Raw genomic sequence first — 17525 nt, 5'->3', positions numbered from 1 at the left:
GAGACCACCGCCGCCCACCGAGGAGCCCTGAGGATTCCTGGGAGAGCACATAAGCCCTGGGACCCCTCACTCTAGGTCCCTGGAGCACGAGGATTTGCTACAAAATTCAAAATAAGCAAACCGTTGCTTAGAGCTAGACAAAATCCTTTGGTCACTGCCTGTTTATGGTCGCCCGGGGCTGTTCCCAGCCCTCACCTGACATCCCTTAGTGCTTTACGCGAAGCAGCTACCAGAAACGCCTGGCGGAGAATGCAGCACAGCTATTTCCATTCCCGGCCTCCAAGGCGACCGCACCTCCCGCCGACCCGCCGCTCGGGTCCATTTCCCCCCGATTTCCTCCGCAACCCCCGACGCGGACGCGATGGGCTGCGAGCCCGGAACAGCGAGCGCCGGCCTTACCTGGTTTGCAGCCGACCGACCTCTCGCCGGCGGCCCCGGGGACCCCCGGGCGGGCACCCCGCTCTTCGCGGGCGCTTGGGGCCGCTACGCCGGGGGCTTTGGCTTTTGTCCCGCGCGGAGATCCGGCCCCACCGTGGGCTCAACTCCCGCAAGCGGCCCCGGGACAAAGGCGCGAAAGGTCGACACCCGCGAAGCGGCGCCAGGCCCGGCCGTGGGGCTCCCCCGGGTCCGCCCGGCCGGCGAGGCCGCGCTCGGAGGAGCGGCAGGGAGCGCGGCGCGAGCGTCCGCGGGCCGAAGGCGCCCAGGGAAACGGGGAGCGAAGCCGGCGCGGAGGGGGCAGGCGCGGGCAACGCGAGACCCGCCCCGGCGCCCGTCGGCCCCGACCGCGGGCGTCCGCCTCTCCCCGCCCGCGCTCCCGACCCTCGAGCCCCGCGGAGGCAGCAGCGGGCCCACCCTCCCCTCGGCCGCGGACAATGGCCGCCGCTCCCCCGGCGTCGACCAGGACGCACCGCGAGGGCTGCTGGGAGTTGTGGTTCCTGGCGGCGGGGCGACCAGACCACGCAGTTCCTGTTTCGGCCGGAAGCGCCGCCATGGAAGGCGCTCTGAGCGGCACCTGCTGTCTGGCGTCCCTTCTCCGCGGCGCTGGATCCGGGACCGTGCTTCGCGGGTCTAAGGCCATGACGAGACAGGCGTGTGGTCCGGGCTGCGGACCTGTCTCCCCCGCCGCTGCAGCCCCAGCTGGGAGGGACTGGGACAGTCGCGGCACCGTGAGCCTCAGTTTGCCCATCTGTATAATGGCGACTCACTGTAGCCGCATTTCGTAATGGAGTGTGACTGAGTTTTTACACTTTCTGCGTCGCAGACACAAGCCTGAGCTCTTTCGAGGAACCGTTTTATTTAATATTCCTAAGATTGTGAGAAAGTGGCTGTTTACATTTATTCCAGATGAGGAACCGAAGCCTGAGCTTTTGCATATGAAGTATGCTGTGAACATCGGGGATCGTTCCCGAATTTCTTTCCAGGTAGCAAAGCTTTACAGGAGCGTGCGTTACTAACCGACCCACTTTGTAATTTTCCTTGAGTCAACAGTTATTGAGCAGCGCCAGGGAATAGAGCAGAGAGCAAGGTAAACGAACCCTCTGTCTCGGCAGCTGCCATTCAAGAACACTCTTCAACAGGAAAAACAGGCAGGATGAAAAGGCGCCTCATCCAGCATGGGGAGGACTCGGAAGCAACGACCCCCAGCCTCCGACCCTGGCTGTCCCTGCAGGATTCCGGGCGACAGAGGCATTGATACCCATTGGGACCCTCTTAGCCTCTTTCCTGCTCATGTCGGGGTGCCCCTGGCTGGAGTTTCCCTGAGCCCCCCCCCCACCACACCCACCCCCACACGCCCACACCCACCCCGGCAGCCTCTCGTCTTCATGTTCATTTGTTCATCCTTATTTCTACTATCGGTAGGGTTTGATCCTGGCGGGTGTCTTTCCCACGCTCAGGGACTCTGTGGGGAGATACATTTTTCCTGCGCCACCTCGCTTACTTAAGCTTTTATCGAGCACCTACTCTTTGGTCCTGGATCCCCAGGCATCAAAGGCAGGTCAGACCTGTGTGTGGCCTGGAGGATCCAGTGAACGGAAAGACCCACAAGTGAACGGAAATGCAGTAAAGTAGTCCAGGGCTGGGATGGGTGTCTAGTTGCAGCACAGAGAGCAGTAGAATCTCCTGTTTGGAAGGGAGAGATGGCCCAGAAAATGAATGGATGAGTAGGAGACACTTGGGCTGGGTACTGGAAAAAGGATGGGAATCTGACAGGTGAAAGAGGTTGTCTAGGTGGAGGAGGCAGTGGGCAGAGGTTTAGCAGCCTGTTGGGAGAGAAGTAAATGACAAACTTGGTGGCGAGTTTCAGAGACTGACAAGAGTGTGGCAGGAGACATGGGGATGATACAGAGAACCCGTGGAGGGTTTTAAGCAGAGAAGCAGTGAAGTTATTCATGAGTTTTAACAGATTTGTCTCCCTTAGCTAAGGGCCTTGGGATGTCAGCATGCTTCTGTGTCCCTTGAGCAGACACTTTCCCCATCCAAAGCTCTTCCTAACTGCCCCTGCCACCAGCTCAGCATTCAGCCTGCAAGTTCTCATATTCCTGGAATTTAATTCTAGAATTCTGCCCATTTTATTTTTCTTTTTTAAAAAATATGTAAAACATAAAGTTGTAAATAATACAACAAACTCCTGTGTACCAATTCCTAGCTGAGAACATAGAACATCACCCATGTGGTTGAAACCCCTGTGTTTTCCTCTCCAGGAACCCCCCACCTCCAGAGGAGGCCACTGTCCTGAATTTGAGGTGTGTGCTGGTTTTAAACTGTTATGAACCCCAGAAAAGCCATGATCTTTTAATCCAGTCTTGTTGGGTGGAACCTTTTGATTGAGTGTTTCCATGGAGATGTGACTTATCCAACTGTGGGTGAGACCTTTTGATTAGATCATTTCCATGGAGGTGTGACCCCACCCATTCTGGGTGGGCATTGAGCAGATCACTGGAGTCCTTAAAGAGAGCTCACAGAGATAAGGACCTCAGAGAAGCTGAGAGAGACATTTGGAGAGAAGCTAAGATGTACAATCCAGAGTTTGCCCTCTGGAGAACCTAAGAGCCAACACTGACCCAGATGTTTGGAGACGCAGGAGATGCAGATAGAAGAATGTTTGGAGATGCTATGCTGAGAGATGAAGCACAGAGTTTGCCCCGCAGAAGCTAAGAGAAGACCCCAGATGCTTAGAGAGAAACGCCCTGGGAGAACAAGCAAAGATGAATGGGAGCTGAGAGAGAGAGAAGCTGAGAGAGAAGCTAAGAGAGACAAAAGCCCAGAGACATTTTGGAGAAATCCATTTTGAAATCAGAATCCAGGAACAGAGGACCAGCAGACGCCAGTCACATGCCTTCCCAGATGACAGAGGTGTCCTGGATGCCATCGGCCATTCTTCAGTGAAGGTGTCCTCTTGTTGATGCCTTAGTTTGGACACTTTTATGGCCTTAGGACCGTAAATTTGTAACCTAATAAATCCCCTTTATAAGAGCCAATCATTTCTGGTATTTTGCATAACAACAGTTTTAGCAAACTGGAACAAGGTGGGTCACTCCCATGTGTTTCCTGAAACTTTACGTTTATTCTAGAGCAATGTGAAATATTGCTTGTGTTGCAAGTTTTGCACTTTATATAAATGTTAGCAATGTTATAAGATTTTATCTACCATTTGCACTGTTGTTCCATGTATTTATTATAGTGAGATTTGACCTCGCTGATCTGAGTTGCTTCCCACTGGGTGAATATACTACAATTTATTCTGTCTACTTTTTTTTTTAATGAACTTTAATGTATATACATAACAGTGATAACTTTCAAAGTATGATCTAACAAGTAGTTGGAGAGCAAATTTCAAAGAATGTTATGGGTTACTGTTCCACAATTTCAGTTATTTCCATTAATGTAAAATATAACATATATACAGAAAGGTGTTAACTTTCAAAGTACAGCTCAAAAAGCAGTTTTATAGGTAATTTCAAAAAATGCTATGGGTTCCCCCAGGCTCTGGAACCCATAAATGTTTGGAAATGAACAGGGGTGTTGGTAGCAAGATGTGAGAATAACTAACAGTGCCGAATGGTGTGTGAATGAGGTGGAAAGGGGAAGCTCAGAGTCATATATGTCACCAGAAGGAAAGTTGGAGGTCAAAAGATGGGAATGTATAAAACTGAATCCTGTGGTGGGCAGTGTCCATGATCAACTGTACAAATACTAGAAATCACTTCCATGAACCAGAACAAATGTATGACGATACAATTAGAAGTTAATAATAGAGGGGCATACAGGAAAGAACTATATACCTATTACAAACTATATACTACAGTTAGTAGTATTTCAACATTTTTTCATAAACAGTAACAAATGTACTATACCAATACTACGAGTCAACAATTGAGGGGGGTTGGTTAGGGATAGGGGAGGATTAGAGTTTCCTTTTCTTTTTTTTTTCTTTTTTCATCTTTCACTTTATTTCTTGTCTGGAGTAATGAATAGTTTCTAAAAATTGAACAAAAATTAAGTGTGATGGATGCACAGCTGTATGAGGGTACCCAGGGGCAAGTGATTGTACACTTTGGATCTTTGGATAATTGTATGGTATCTGAGCAATCTCAGTAAAAATGAAAAAAAAAAATGCTATGGGTCACAGTTCCATAGCTTCAGTTCCTTCCTTATTGTGAAATACAGGATATACACAGAAAGGTGATAATTTTCAAAGCACAATTCAGTGAATAGCTACAGAGCAAATTTTTTTAAATGTTATAGCTTACAGTTCCACCATTTCGGTTATTTCCTTCTAACTACTCTAATACCCTAGCATCTAAAAAAGATATATGTACATTTACATAAAGTTTCAATACTCATAATCCTTTGTTAAATCCTATCTTGTCTGTTGCTACCCCTTCTGCTCGTTTAATCACTTTCTCAATCTTCGGGGGTGTCTGGGCAGTGAGAATCCTAACTTGTACACGTTGAAACGGGGTCAGCCGCATGGGGAAGGGGCCACATCTAATTGTTGTTCTTAAAGAGGCTGTTGTCTGGGACTCGTCCGGCATAGGAACAATCTGGTGGATTTAAGTGTCTGAGAGATAAAACTTAGTGAGTGAATCTTTCATAGAATCTCAGGTAGGGACCTGGGTATTTTGGGACTCCTGTTGGTGAGGCAGGGCATACTGTGGCCATTTTATCCTGTTTACTTTGGATGGCCATGCAGGTATAGTCAATAAATTCTTATTACAACCCAAACTCGGAAGGCATGATTGTAACCTCTGGGAATAAAACAGTCAATAAAACTCTGCCCTCAGACCTCATACTCTAGAGGACCTCTTATTCTAGAGGGGAAATACACAACAGAAAAGCAGGTGGACTATGTAACACGTCAGATGGAGTTAACTGCTACAGAGAAAAGCAAAGTACGGAAAGGAGCAGAGAATGCTGGGCGGTTCAATTTTAAGTTGAGAGATCAAGGAAAGCCTAACTGAGGTATAATCCAGAATATATACAGAACTCCTACAACTCAATAATAAAAAAGACAGCACAGTAAAAACTGGGCAAGAAACGTGAATAGACTATTTTAAAAAGACACACCTTGTGGCCAGTAAGCACATCAAAAAGTGCTCAGTGTCATCAGTCATCTTACCACAGTGAGACACTGTTACGCACTCCCTAGAAAGCCGAAATGAAAAAGACGATGCCAAGTGTTGGCAACAATGTAGAGAAGCAAAACTTCTCAGAGAAGGTGTGCAGGGAAGTTCTAGAGTGGGATGCAGAAGGACCAGCCAGGTCGGTCAGGAAAGGCCTTTCTGAAGGGATGCTGAGACCCGAAGGGTGGGCTCAGCCTCCCGAAGGTCATGGTGGGGGGGCTGTGGAGAGCTTCAGGATGAGGGAACAGTGTTTACAGAGACCTAAGCTGAAATGCCTTCAGAATATTCAGGGAACAGAACAGGGCCAGTGTAATCTGTTCTGTAAATGTTCTAGCAAGAGCTTGGAGAGGTAGGTGATGGACATGCCTTCTGGGCCATGGTGAGGTGTAACTTATTCTGCACACTGTGGGGGTTTGAAGGCCCTAAGAGTCAGGAGGGAAACATGATCCTAGACATGTCTGTTAAAGCTCATGGTGACTGCCGTGGGCAGAGGGGCTGCAGGGGTGAGAAGTGGACATGGAGAGACCAGTGAGAGGCTAGGGTGGCCCTCGAGTGAAGATGCCACTTGACCGAGGGAGGAGATGGCAACCGAGTCAGGGCTAACTGGACCGACAGAAGATGTGTTTGCAGTTACAATTTCCAGGACATGTGGATGGCTACGTATGAGTGGAGAGCTAGAACCAGTGTGCCCAGGTGGATGTTTATGACGGTCATGTGCAGGGATCAAGGACCAACAGCTTCCTGGAAGGTAAACCTTATTCAGAGAGTTGGGAAAATTAGGTTGTGGATGGGGGACTCTCTAAAGGTTGTGATTTTTTGGTTTGTTTTGTTTTAAATTTAAATTCAGCTGAATCCTGGTTTGGCCAGTCAGTTATGTTTCTGTCCTGAACATCTATAGATGGGGGCATTTTTACTTTTCACAAATGAGGTCACACAAAAACCCGTCACACTCACGCCTCTGCCTTGGACAGCCAGATCTGGGCCACCAGTCCCCGGGTGGGGTCCTTGACTTCCTGGCAGGGCTGCTGAGGACCACGCAGCTAGTCTTTGGGAAACAAGCTTATTACCTCTGGACACATTTTTAACTTCTAATCTCTCTCTCACACACACACACACACACACACCTCACATACTCATGTGGGTTCCCATAAATCAGGTCAATCTCCTGCTGTGATAGCACACTGATGGCTACATCCACGACAGCTGTATCCTATTTCCCACTCAGAAATAAGCAATAATAAATAATTGGGATTCCTTAACCTTTATATTATTTCTTTTTAAAATTCAAATGATACATATCATTGTAAAGAAATTCAAATTGTTGGGGAAAGGATAAAGAACAAATAAGGCTTAAAATCCCACTACCCATAGATACCCACGGTTAACAATGTAGAGCCATTCTTCCAGGGAGTTCTGGGAGATTTTTATAATTTCATAATGTTGGGATCATCCACGTTGTTATGAATCTGACTCTGCCTCTCAACCATATGCCATTTAATCTTTGCACCATAATTATTTAAACATTCTCCCATTGGCAAACATTTAAGTTTGCTATTATGAACCATGCTGGAATCCAGGTCTTGTGCCCACATTTTCATACCCTTGCAGTTATTCCCACAGGTAAATTGCAGAGGTGAGATTACTGAACCAACTTGTGAGCGTACTTTACACGGGCACCCTTCAAACTGCCCTCCAAAGAGGGTGCACCTGTGTAACCACACACAGGTGCCATCTTTAACCACATCCAAAATGGTCTTTTAAAATCTTTGCCCTTCTATTCCTGCCAATTAACCTCTTTAAATTTCATTTTATGCATCTGTAGGATGGGATTAATACTAGTATTCACCTCCCAGGATTCTTGTATTAAATGAGGTTCTGTAGATCGGGAGCTTGGATACTGCCTGCCTCGTAACAGCTGCTAAAATACATACTATTATCCCTTTTATTTGCTTCTCTGATTACTGTTGAGGATTGAATCATGACTCCCACAAGACATATTCAGGCCCTAAGGCCTGGTGTGGCGGATGTAAACCCATTTGTAAATAGGACCTCTGAAGATGCCATTATGAGTGAGGTTGAGCCCAAATGAATCAGAATGAGCCTTAATCCAATATGGCTGAAGACCTTATAAGCAGAGGAAATTAGACGTGGAAATAGAAGCAAGAGGAAGAGCACAAGCTGGGAGTCAACAGAACCCAGAAGAGAAAGGAGAGGACTTCACCATGTCACAGGAAAGCCAAGGAACCCAAGGATTGCCAAGCAGCCAGCACACTACTGACCTCGGGAGGAACCAAGTCCTCTGCTCTCTGAAACGGTGAGCCAACAAATCCCTGTTGTTAAAACAATCCATTGTTTGAGCAGCCTGGAAACTAAGACAGTTACTAATGAGTTCATATACTTTTCCACATATTTAATGTCCTTTTATACTTTTGTGAATTGCCTGTTCATTTATAAGGACTAGTGGACTTTTTGCCTTGGTCCTCCATGAGTGGAATGCAGATGGCTTTATACTCAAGCATTGGCAAAGCTTTTCTGTACAGAGCCTGATTTGGTAAAAAAATTAAAAATAAAATAATAATAATAATAATACTTTTCGCCTTTTAGGCCATGCAATCTCTTTCACAACTACTCAACTGTTATAGAGGGAAAGCAGCAATAGACAATATGAAAATAAGTGGGTGTGGCTATATTCCAATAAAACTTTATTTACAAAAACAAGTATGGACTAGATTTTGCCTGCAGGCCATAGTTTGCCACCCCCAGCTCTAATATCATCATTTAACCTGATAACATATTATAAAAATACCCTTTTCCTGAATTACCAGGATTTTTTTCCTGAAATAAGCAATAAATATTAAATTTTATCAACTTCCTTTTCATTATCTATTGAGATAATTGGTTTTTCTCCACTGCTCAATTAAAAATGAACCATTACAGTCATGTAGTTCCTAACGCAAGCACTGTGATTCCTGAAGTTGAATGTTTCTAAATCCAGATGTACTCGCTATACTATTTTTACTGGCAGTATCTGATCTGGGATCTTTACATCAAGATTCCTGGAAGAGATTGGCATTTAATTTTTTCTTTCTTTGAGCTATCTTTGCCTTATCATAAAAGAGGCAAAGGTTCAGCTTTTTACATATTGTGGAACAGTTGTGTATTCAAGGGTTTTCTTTTCTTAAAGGGTGGAAATAATTCACTAGAAAAATACCTCATTAGAAACTTCTTATGGGATAATTTTTGAGAACTTTCTCAAGTTAATTCAAAATGTTTAGGCTTTTTAGGTTTTCTGTCTTCTTTAGTCAAATACTTTCCTAGAAAACTGTCTTTTTTTATCTAGGTTTTCAAGTGTATTAATGCAGAAATGTATCAACTTTTTGATATTAAGATCCCTATTTGCTTCCCTTTCATTCCCAATGTTGCAAATTTGTGTTTGTTTGTTTTTCTTGATCATGTTAGTCTGGAAGTTATCCAGTTTATTTTTCTTAGTCACTTTTAAGAATACATTTTCTGCTTTTATCTTTATTACATCCTTCCTTCTGCTTTTATTAGAAATTACATATTACTTTTTCTAACTTTTGTGTTGACTGCTAAATTTATTTCCATTTGTTCTTGTTTCCCCATTTCTCCCTGAAGGGTTCAGACATTTGATGCACTTCTTTCTCCTCGTCTTTTTATTTGTTTTACTTATTCTAAACTTACAGCCATTTTAAAAGTATAAAAAATAGAAAGTCACATAATATTCCAAGACTCATATTATAATCAACTGTCTTCATTTCCCTTGTTCCTTTCTAGCCCTTGTCTAAATGCACACATATGACAACATGGTTGCAACAGACTCCGCATATTTCACTCCGCATTAGTAGGTATTCCTCACCTTTCTACACAGTGTTCATAACTACAGTTCATAGTAACTTCCTGAAACAAAGTAGAAGTGGCCCAGCTTTCCAGCACTAGAGCAACAATGAAATAACAGCACTCCAGCTCTTCAGAAGAGTACATTCGGTTGTTTAATCAAACATCATCAGGAGCCAGTTATGACCTGTCAGCAACAGCCTTTCCCACACTGGTTGATCATATTCAGTAATATTATTAAAGGGGGTAGATCTTACTAATCATTAGTCATTAGAAACTTCCTTATGTATCATATGTCATTGAGGCTCAGCCATTCTCTGGGAATGACAAAATCTAAATGTACTTGTATAGCTTTATACATCAAAATGAAATGTGAGGCTTTCCCTCCTGCTATGAATTTTTTGGTGCCCAATGAAGTTAGAAGCTTGATTGAAAGCTTTTCCACACTGATGACACTTGTATGGTTTCTCTCCAGTGTGAATTCTCTTATGTTGAGTGAAGGATAAGTGAAAACTAAAAGTTTTCCCACATTCATTGCATTTATAGGGTTTTTCGCCAGTATGGATTCTCTTGTGAACTGTAAGGTGAGAGCTGTGGCTGAAGGCTTTTCCGCATTCGTTACATTTGTAAGGTTTCTCTCCAGTGTGTGTCCTTTTATGTTGTGTGTATGATGAGCGGTCACTAAAGGCCTTCCCACATTCATTACATTTGTAGGGTTTTTCTCCAGTGTGTGTTCTCTTATGCACATTAAGATTAGAACTTCCACTGAATGATTTTCCACATTCATGACATTTAAAGGGTTTCTCTCCAGTATGTGTTCTCTGATGCACATTAAGGTGAGAATTCTGGCTGAAGGATTTTCCACATTTACTACATTCATAGGGTTTCTCACCTGTGTGAGTTCTCTGGTGCAAGATGAGATGAAGGCTCTGCCAGAAAGACTTCCCACATTCATTACATTCATAGACTTTCTCTCTACTGTGATTTCTCAGATGACGAGAAAGAGATGAAAGCTTCTTAAAGGCTTTCCCACAGTCATTACATTCGTAGAGTTTCTCTACAGTATAAGTTCTCATGACCTGAGAGAAGTGTGAACTATGGGTAAAACAATGTCCACTTTCTTTACGTTCATAGGATTTCTCTCCTGTATTAATAATTGCATGTGGAGAAAGGTGTATGCTCTGGTTGGTGTATTTACCATGATCATTAAATTTATACAGTTTTTCCAAGGCTTTTCCACATGCATTGCCACTACAAGGTTTCTTTCCTACCAAGATTTCCAGATGATTTTTTAAAACAAAATTATGCTGCAAGCTTTGAACCCCTGAGTCAAACTGATGGAAATGTCCTTCTGTAGGAAATCTCTGTGAAGGAACAAAGTCTGAGCTAAAGCTGTATTTCCCCATGATTTCATGATTTTCCCAGTCCTTGACCTTGGCCACTGTTTGCCCTTGTTCATATTCTGCTGGGCCCACATGGCCCTCATGTATCTTCTGCTTTTCTGACTCATCCTCGGATTCCCATTCATCTGCTACGGTAGAATCACCAATGGTGGATCTTGTCATGTTCATGCTGCTGGGTAATTCCTCATAGGAAATTGCCTCCATTAACAGTGACCCTTGGCTTTTTGTTCTGTTCCACCACTCTGGAAGGAAATAAAAAAGGTTTTGGATGCTTGGAAAAAAAAACCCTTAGTGTGAGGATGATGAGATACAAGCAACAACAAGATATGCAAGAAATGAGTGGATGTTTTAAAATATCAACTAGGGGAGGAAATGGAGCTGTGAGGAGAAAAGAGAAAAAGAGTGTACACAGAGAACACGGGCAATCAACAGAAAGACTGATCAACAGACAGAGTGATGAGCAGAACACACAGATGGGATGCTGCCAGAAAAATATTCAGGACAGCCACCCTTCCTTTATGCCCAGATGTTTCGGAATTCTGATCCATCTCCCTGCTTAATGTTCATTCCTCCTGCAATTGACACCAAATTTATCTCACTAACACAGCTGTTCCACGACGCCAAGATACACCTCCCAACTCCTTAGATTCAAGGTCAAACTACCACAACTACCCTTGTCCTCTTCTGGACTTCTTTAGACCCATTAAGACACAGTCTCTCCTCTGCTCAAGGACCTCCTTTGATCCCCAAGGGCTCAGGTGGCAGCCAGCTGACCCTCTCTAACCTCCAGCCAACATGGGCTCCTCCTCACTTTCCACCTTGTTGCCCTGTGTTTATTTGCCATGTGTCCCTATTTAACGTTGCCTGTTCATTTGGTTCCTTCTCTGTCCCCTGCTCCCTGCCCTGACATCACAAAAGACTGTGAGCTCATAGAGTAGGGGCCCTATCAGGCCTGCTCATGCTGCCCCAGTGTGTGCACAGCGCCTGGCACACCGTGGGCTCAGGATGTATCAGTGAAGTAGGCAGACTGGGGACCTAATCGTGCTTCCCTCAGGTGGGGAGACATGAGTCTCTGGACCAAGGGGAAGAAATTGTGGGGTTGACTGTGTGGAGGGGGACACAGGGAGAAGTGCTTCACAATGTCACCTGGACAGTCGAGGCCTGCCCCCTCCCTGTAGGGGAAGCACTGGTCAGGAGGATCAACCATGGGGGGTGCATCAAGGAGTCCGGGTAATAAATTCAGAGAAATCACAATTCCCTGTGGACAGAGCAGCGAGAGCTGGTGGGGAGGTGGGCAGAGCCAGGACCCCAGGAGCACAGAGGTTTCATCCCTGCGAGTCAGAGCCTGTACCAGCCTGCTCAGCAGACGCTGCTCTGTCTACCCTCCAACAATCCTGCTTTGTGGTATCTCTATTGGGGATTGAATTGTGCCCCCCACAAAAGAGATGTTTCAAGCCCTAAACCCCAGTCCTGTGGGGGTGAACCTATTTGTAGGTAGCACCTTTGAAGACATTATTAGTTAAGGTGTGGACTCATTTGTGAACAGGATCTTTGAAGAACCTGTCTAGATGAGACCAAAAGTGAATCAGGGCGGGCTCCTGATCCTTGCAGGCAGAGGAAATTCAGACGCAGCTGGTCAGAGGCCGCCACACGTCAGCAGAACCCAGAAGAGCAGGTTCGAGAAGAGAGAGACCATGACACAGGACTGCCGGAACACTACAGACTCCAGGAGAAAGCAAGCCCTGCCAACACGTTGATGGTGGATTTCCAGCCTCCAAAACTGTGAGAAAATAAATTCTTATCGTTATCCCCAACGGTCTGTGGTATTTGCCGTAACAGCCCTGGCAAACTAAGAGAGTCACAGAAGCAAAACCCCTCTGATGTGGAGTAAGCAGCAGTAACAGGGCGGGTCTGGGCTCAAGCTGACTCGTTCTGGAAGAGCCTGGAGAGGAGTCTGGGTGGGCTTTTTGCCCCAGACAAGGCATGAGTCCACAAGGAGGGAACAGGGCCCTGTATGAAAGGCCGACACAAAGATTTTAGGCCAGAAATCAACAGATATAGCTGTGTTTTTCAACACTGCATGATCCCAAGAATTACCCAAGATTTCTTCAAAATACAGATCTTTGGTCCCAACCCCAGATTGCTCAAACCCCATTCTCCAGGGTGGGGCCCAGAAACCTGGATTCTCAATAAACGCTCCTGCGGTTCTTATGACCTCGGAGCAGATGTCTGTTTTTTGCAGTAGTTTGACTACACTTTGCCCGGGTGGGCAAACAAGTTTTGAGTTGGGGGAAAGCTCAGGGCTGGAGATAAGAAAACCAGCAGCGAGCAACATAAGGGAGTATTCAAAGCCACGACCAAGGTGAAAGAAGCTGAGGGAAAGTGTTTAGCAAGTTCACAGGATAAAGTCAATATAAAAAAATTGTATTTCTGTGCTACCACCAAACAGCTGCAAAATGAAATCACAGTACTATGTACATTAGAATCAAGAACATCAAGTGCCTAAAAATAAGTTTAGTGAAAGATGTACAAGAACTGTACACTTAAAAAGTACAAAATATTGCCGAGAGAAATTAAAGTACCTGAATGAATTTACTGCATACATGGGGTAGAAGCTCAGCGTTTTTAAGATGTCAGTTCTTCCCGGATTGATACAGAGATTTAATCCCAGTATGGAGTTTTTGGAATTGACATGCTTTGACACTTTCCAACTGACAAGCTGATTCTAAAATTCATGTGAAACTGCAAAGGACCCAGAATAGGAAGACAATTATGAAGAAGAATAAAGTTCCAGGTTGATTTCACTATTTTGTTTCAAGATTTATAATAATTCAGACAATGTGACATTGGCATAGTATTAGAAAAATAGTTCAATGGAAGGATACAGCCTGAAACAGACGCACACACACAGTCATTCGATTTTCACCAAAGGCACCAGTGTAATAAAATAGTGGAAAGGAAAAGCTTTTCATTAAATGGTGCTGGAACAAACAGGTAACCATATGAAAAAAAATTCTACTAACTTACACTTACACAAAAGTTAATTCAAGAAGGAGGCCTATATATAAAAGCTAGAACTATAAAAATACCAGAAGTAGAATGTATCTGTAATCCTGGCTTCAGCAGATCTCTTAGGATGTAAGACACTAGCCACAAAAGAAAAAACAAATCAGACTTTGTGAATCAATGTCCCAGCCATTCCTAGGTATATACTTGAGAGAAATGAAAACACATGTCCACTAAAAGCCTTGTACAAGAATGTTCACAGCACCTTAATTCGTAACAGCCAAAAACTAGAGAGAATCCAAATGTTCATCAACGGGAGAATGGAAAAGCTGTGGTTCACTAAAATATAGAGATAAATAAATAAACACAAAGCAATATTACTTGGCAGTAAAAGGGAACAAAGCAATGATGCATACAGACTAAAAAATCTTAGGTTGAGCCTTACAAAAGAGACATATACTGTATGTTTCTGTTTATATGAAGTTGTAGAAAAGCAAAATCAATCTATGGTAGGAAAAACTCAGAGCAGTGGCTGCCTTGAAGTCCGGGGGAGGAGACGGATTAACTGGGAAGGGGCAGCAAGGGAACCCTGGGGGGGTAGAGACACTGTCCTATATCTTGATTTGAATGATGGCTGCCCATTATATACATCTGTCAAACATTTTCAACTGTACTACTTAAAATTTTCACATTTAAAACATACCCCAAAGTAAAGTACTGTTAGCATAAAAATTTTAACACCCATTATCTTCAAATGAGCAGCTTAAGACAGAGGCTGAAATGTCAAGATGCCAGAGGGCAATGGGATGATATCTTTAAAGTGCTGGAAGCAAAAACTCACAACTTGGAATTCTCTACCTGAACTATCCTTCCCAAAGGATGGTGAAAGAAAGACATTTTCAAGCATACGTGGACAGGGAATTTTGTCACCAACAGGCCTGCTTTTAAAGAGATAACAAAGGGAGATCCCCAGGCAAAAGGAAAATGTTCCCAGATGGAATTATGGAATTGCCAGAGGAAATGAAGGGAAAATGTGGAAGAAAATATAAATGAACATTGACTGTAAGACCCTGTCCCCACCTTACCTGGGTAGGGCTCTTGGGGGAATTCTCTGCCCGTCACCCACAGCTCTGCTCCACATTCTGGCTGGGCAACAATATCCAGCTTGGGGACCCAAGGACCTGCCCAAGTGAGAGACACAGGCTATGAGGATTTGAGTAGAGAGGGCCCTCCAAACCCCCCACATCTTCATGGCCCTGAAGGAGTGACTAGGTGAGGCTTCACTATCCCATTTCTCAGTCCTCAATTTAAAATACCTGTCGGGACAGATAATGCCCCTAAGAGGTTGGGAGTTGGCCCCTGAGCTCCCAGCCAGGTCACACCCAGTCCACCAGGACCCAGACAGACTGAAGTCCACATGGGGCACAGCCTCACCCACGGAGGCCAGGTGCCCGAAGGTCTCCAGCATCACATCATGGTACAGGGTCCTCTGGGCAGGACCCAGCAACCCCCACTCCTCCTGGGTGAAGTCCACGGCCACGTCCCGGAAGGTCACCAGCTCCTGAAACATCACCCATATTGTCTGCTCAGCCAGGACCCTCGTCCCTGCAAAGCTCACAGTGTGGGTGCGGTAGGAAAGGGCTCAGGTCTAGAGAGAATTGTCCTACGAGGATTCTGGCTTCTGAGAGACAGACTCAGAGCTTCCTGGGATCCCTGGGACCTGTCTTTAAACAACAGTCAGGGCCAGAGGATCACAGGGTCTGCATCAGCCACTTCAGTGGGATGCCCCCATAACCCCTGAAGTGTTTACCCCTAACAATCATGCCCATTTCTTGATAAACTAGTGATTCTTCCACAAAATCAAAAGTGCAGTTCCCTTTAGGATGACTCCCCTTCCTGTCCTGGAGACCCCCAAGTATACAACCATGATAATCACTAACAACATTTGCAAAGGATGCTCTCCAACCTTGCTGCTACACTAAGTATGCACCTAATGGAAATTCAGCTAACCTTCACCACAGTTTTAAGAGGTGGTTCATAACCAGAGAAGGTTATGCTACCTTCAAATAAACGAACTGAAAGGTGTTTCTTCTTTTAGATTAATTATTCCAGTTGATTTAAAGAGTGACATTATTTGTTCCTTAAGTGCGTGGAAGCCGCAGCCATCTAGGCCTGGAGTTCTCTTGCTGGAGATGGAGGATGGAGGTTGGGGGTGGGGATCATGGCTGTATCTTTAATAGTTGTAGATCTTTTTAAATACGTTTAAGGGCAACAGGACTACTCAGGTTTTCCATCTCTGGTTTCCTTTCTTGGCAGAATGAGGGGCTGAGTGGAAGTCAGGAGGAGGGGTGTGGATGCTGGACCGGGGACACAAACTGGGCGAGTCACTCCCCGGCTGCAGCAAAGCGATGTGAACCCATCAGGTCTAAGCACAGGGGTCAGGAGGGAGGGGAGGCGGCCACTCACGTGGGGCCGGGCTGCCAGGAGCCCCGCGGCCATCGCTTCTTCCGACTCCGCCGTCTTCACTTGTCAGAACTGGGGGAAGCGGGGAAGGAAAACCGTGAGAAGCCAGGCCTGGGCTGCAGCTCCCACCCCAACGCCTCCACACGCAGGAAGCCCAGGGCGCAGTCCCGGCCGCGCGGCCTCCACGGCCCTATCCGCCCTTTCTCTCATCATCTCCCAGTCCCCAGCCGCTCCGCAGGGCCTCTGCACCCGCAGCTCCCCGCGGCGGGAACGCTCTCCCCATGGACCCCGCCAGACTGTCCCAGTCGGACTCGCCGGCGCCGCGCCCCGCTCCGCAGCAGAAGGAGCTCAGGGCAGACTCGCCAGATCGTGCCCTCGGGGGGCCCGCAGCTAAATCCGCGACGCGTCCAGGGCAAGTGGGACTCGGGCAGCCCAGCCGGGACCCTCCCCGAGCCCGCGCAGCGCCCGAGGGCACTGGACTCGGCTCACCTGCTCCGCGGGAACCGCTGCGTGGGACTGGAAGCGGGCCTACCACGCCCAGAAGCCTTCGGGAGGCGGCAGCGGGCATGCTGGGAGCCGCAGGACTCTGGCCCGCGCCCTCTAACTGTCCGGCTCTCGGGGAAGCGAGAGCCGAGGGATCCGGACTACATGTCCCAGAGGGCTCGGCGGTGCGGGCGCTCACCCACGGGGAGTGCGCGCCCAAGTCCCGGGTGCTCACGGGTCCTTCGGCGGACGGTAGCCCAGGCTCCCCGCACAAGCGTAGTCTGCAAACCCTGAGAGTGTGCGGCAACGGCACCGAAGAGCCCAAGAAACCTCCAGGATGAGGATTCCGCGTGTTGAAGACCACAGGCCCGGGGCGTAGCCTCGGCCAGCACCGGACATGCCTGGAAGCCCACGGCTCCGTGCAACACCTCCCAGACGGCGCCGCGGCGCAAGTCCCCACGCCGTGGAGGGACGCGGTGGGCGGTCCCGGAGAGTCGGGCCGCCTGGGGACGAGGCCTTCTGGGAGTTGTAGTCCATGAGCTCGGGTTCCGGCCTCGTCCAGCAGAGACCGCGCTTGGACGTTCAGAGCTCGGGACTACGCCTCCTAGAAGGCTCTGCGGCAGCCAGGGCCGTGGGTCTGGTCCAAGGCAGGGGGCGGGGCCCGAGGTTCCGGTGGGTGTGGCGAGCGTGG

The 17525-nt window shown here is 46.7% G+C and overlaps 1 protein-coding gene across 6 annotated transcripts in view; it reads right to left on the bottom strand.

Annotated features, from left to right (window-relative positions):
- The window catches only part of ZNF606 (zinc finger protein 606), a 41701-nt gene extending 24391 nt beyond the window's left edge, over window positions 1–17310 (bottom strand). For 4 of the 6 annotated variants that reach the window (XM_037818910.1, XM_037818908.1, XM_037818909.1 and 1 more), the window contains exon 1: window positions 400–879. Coding sequence is in view for 2 of the 6 variants with exons in the window: in XM_037818918.1 (XP_037674846.1) it covers window positions 14145–14227; window positions 14974–15069; window positions 15323–15449; window positions 16355–16387 (339 nt within the window). In the remaining 4 variants the exon portion in view is untranslated. The other 2 variants (XM_037818919.1, XM_037818918.1) reach the window with 2 other exon arrangements.
- Between the last annotated feature and the right edge of the window lie 215 nt (window positions 17311–17525).

The sequence above is a fragment of the Choloepus didactylus genome, chromosome 27 (genome assembly GCF_015220235.1).
Source record: "Choloepus didactylus isolate mChoDid1 chromosome 27, mChoDid1.pri, whole genome shotgun sequence".
Taxonomy (NCBI): Eukaryota; Metazoa; Chordata; class Mammalia; order Pilosa; family Megalonychidae; genus Choloepus; species Choloepus didactylus.
Note: the sequence above shows the minus strand (reverse complement) of the source record. Positions and strands in the feature narration are given on the sequence as shown.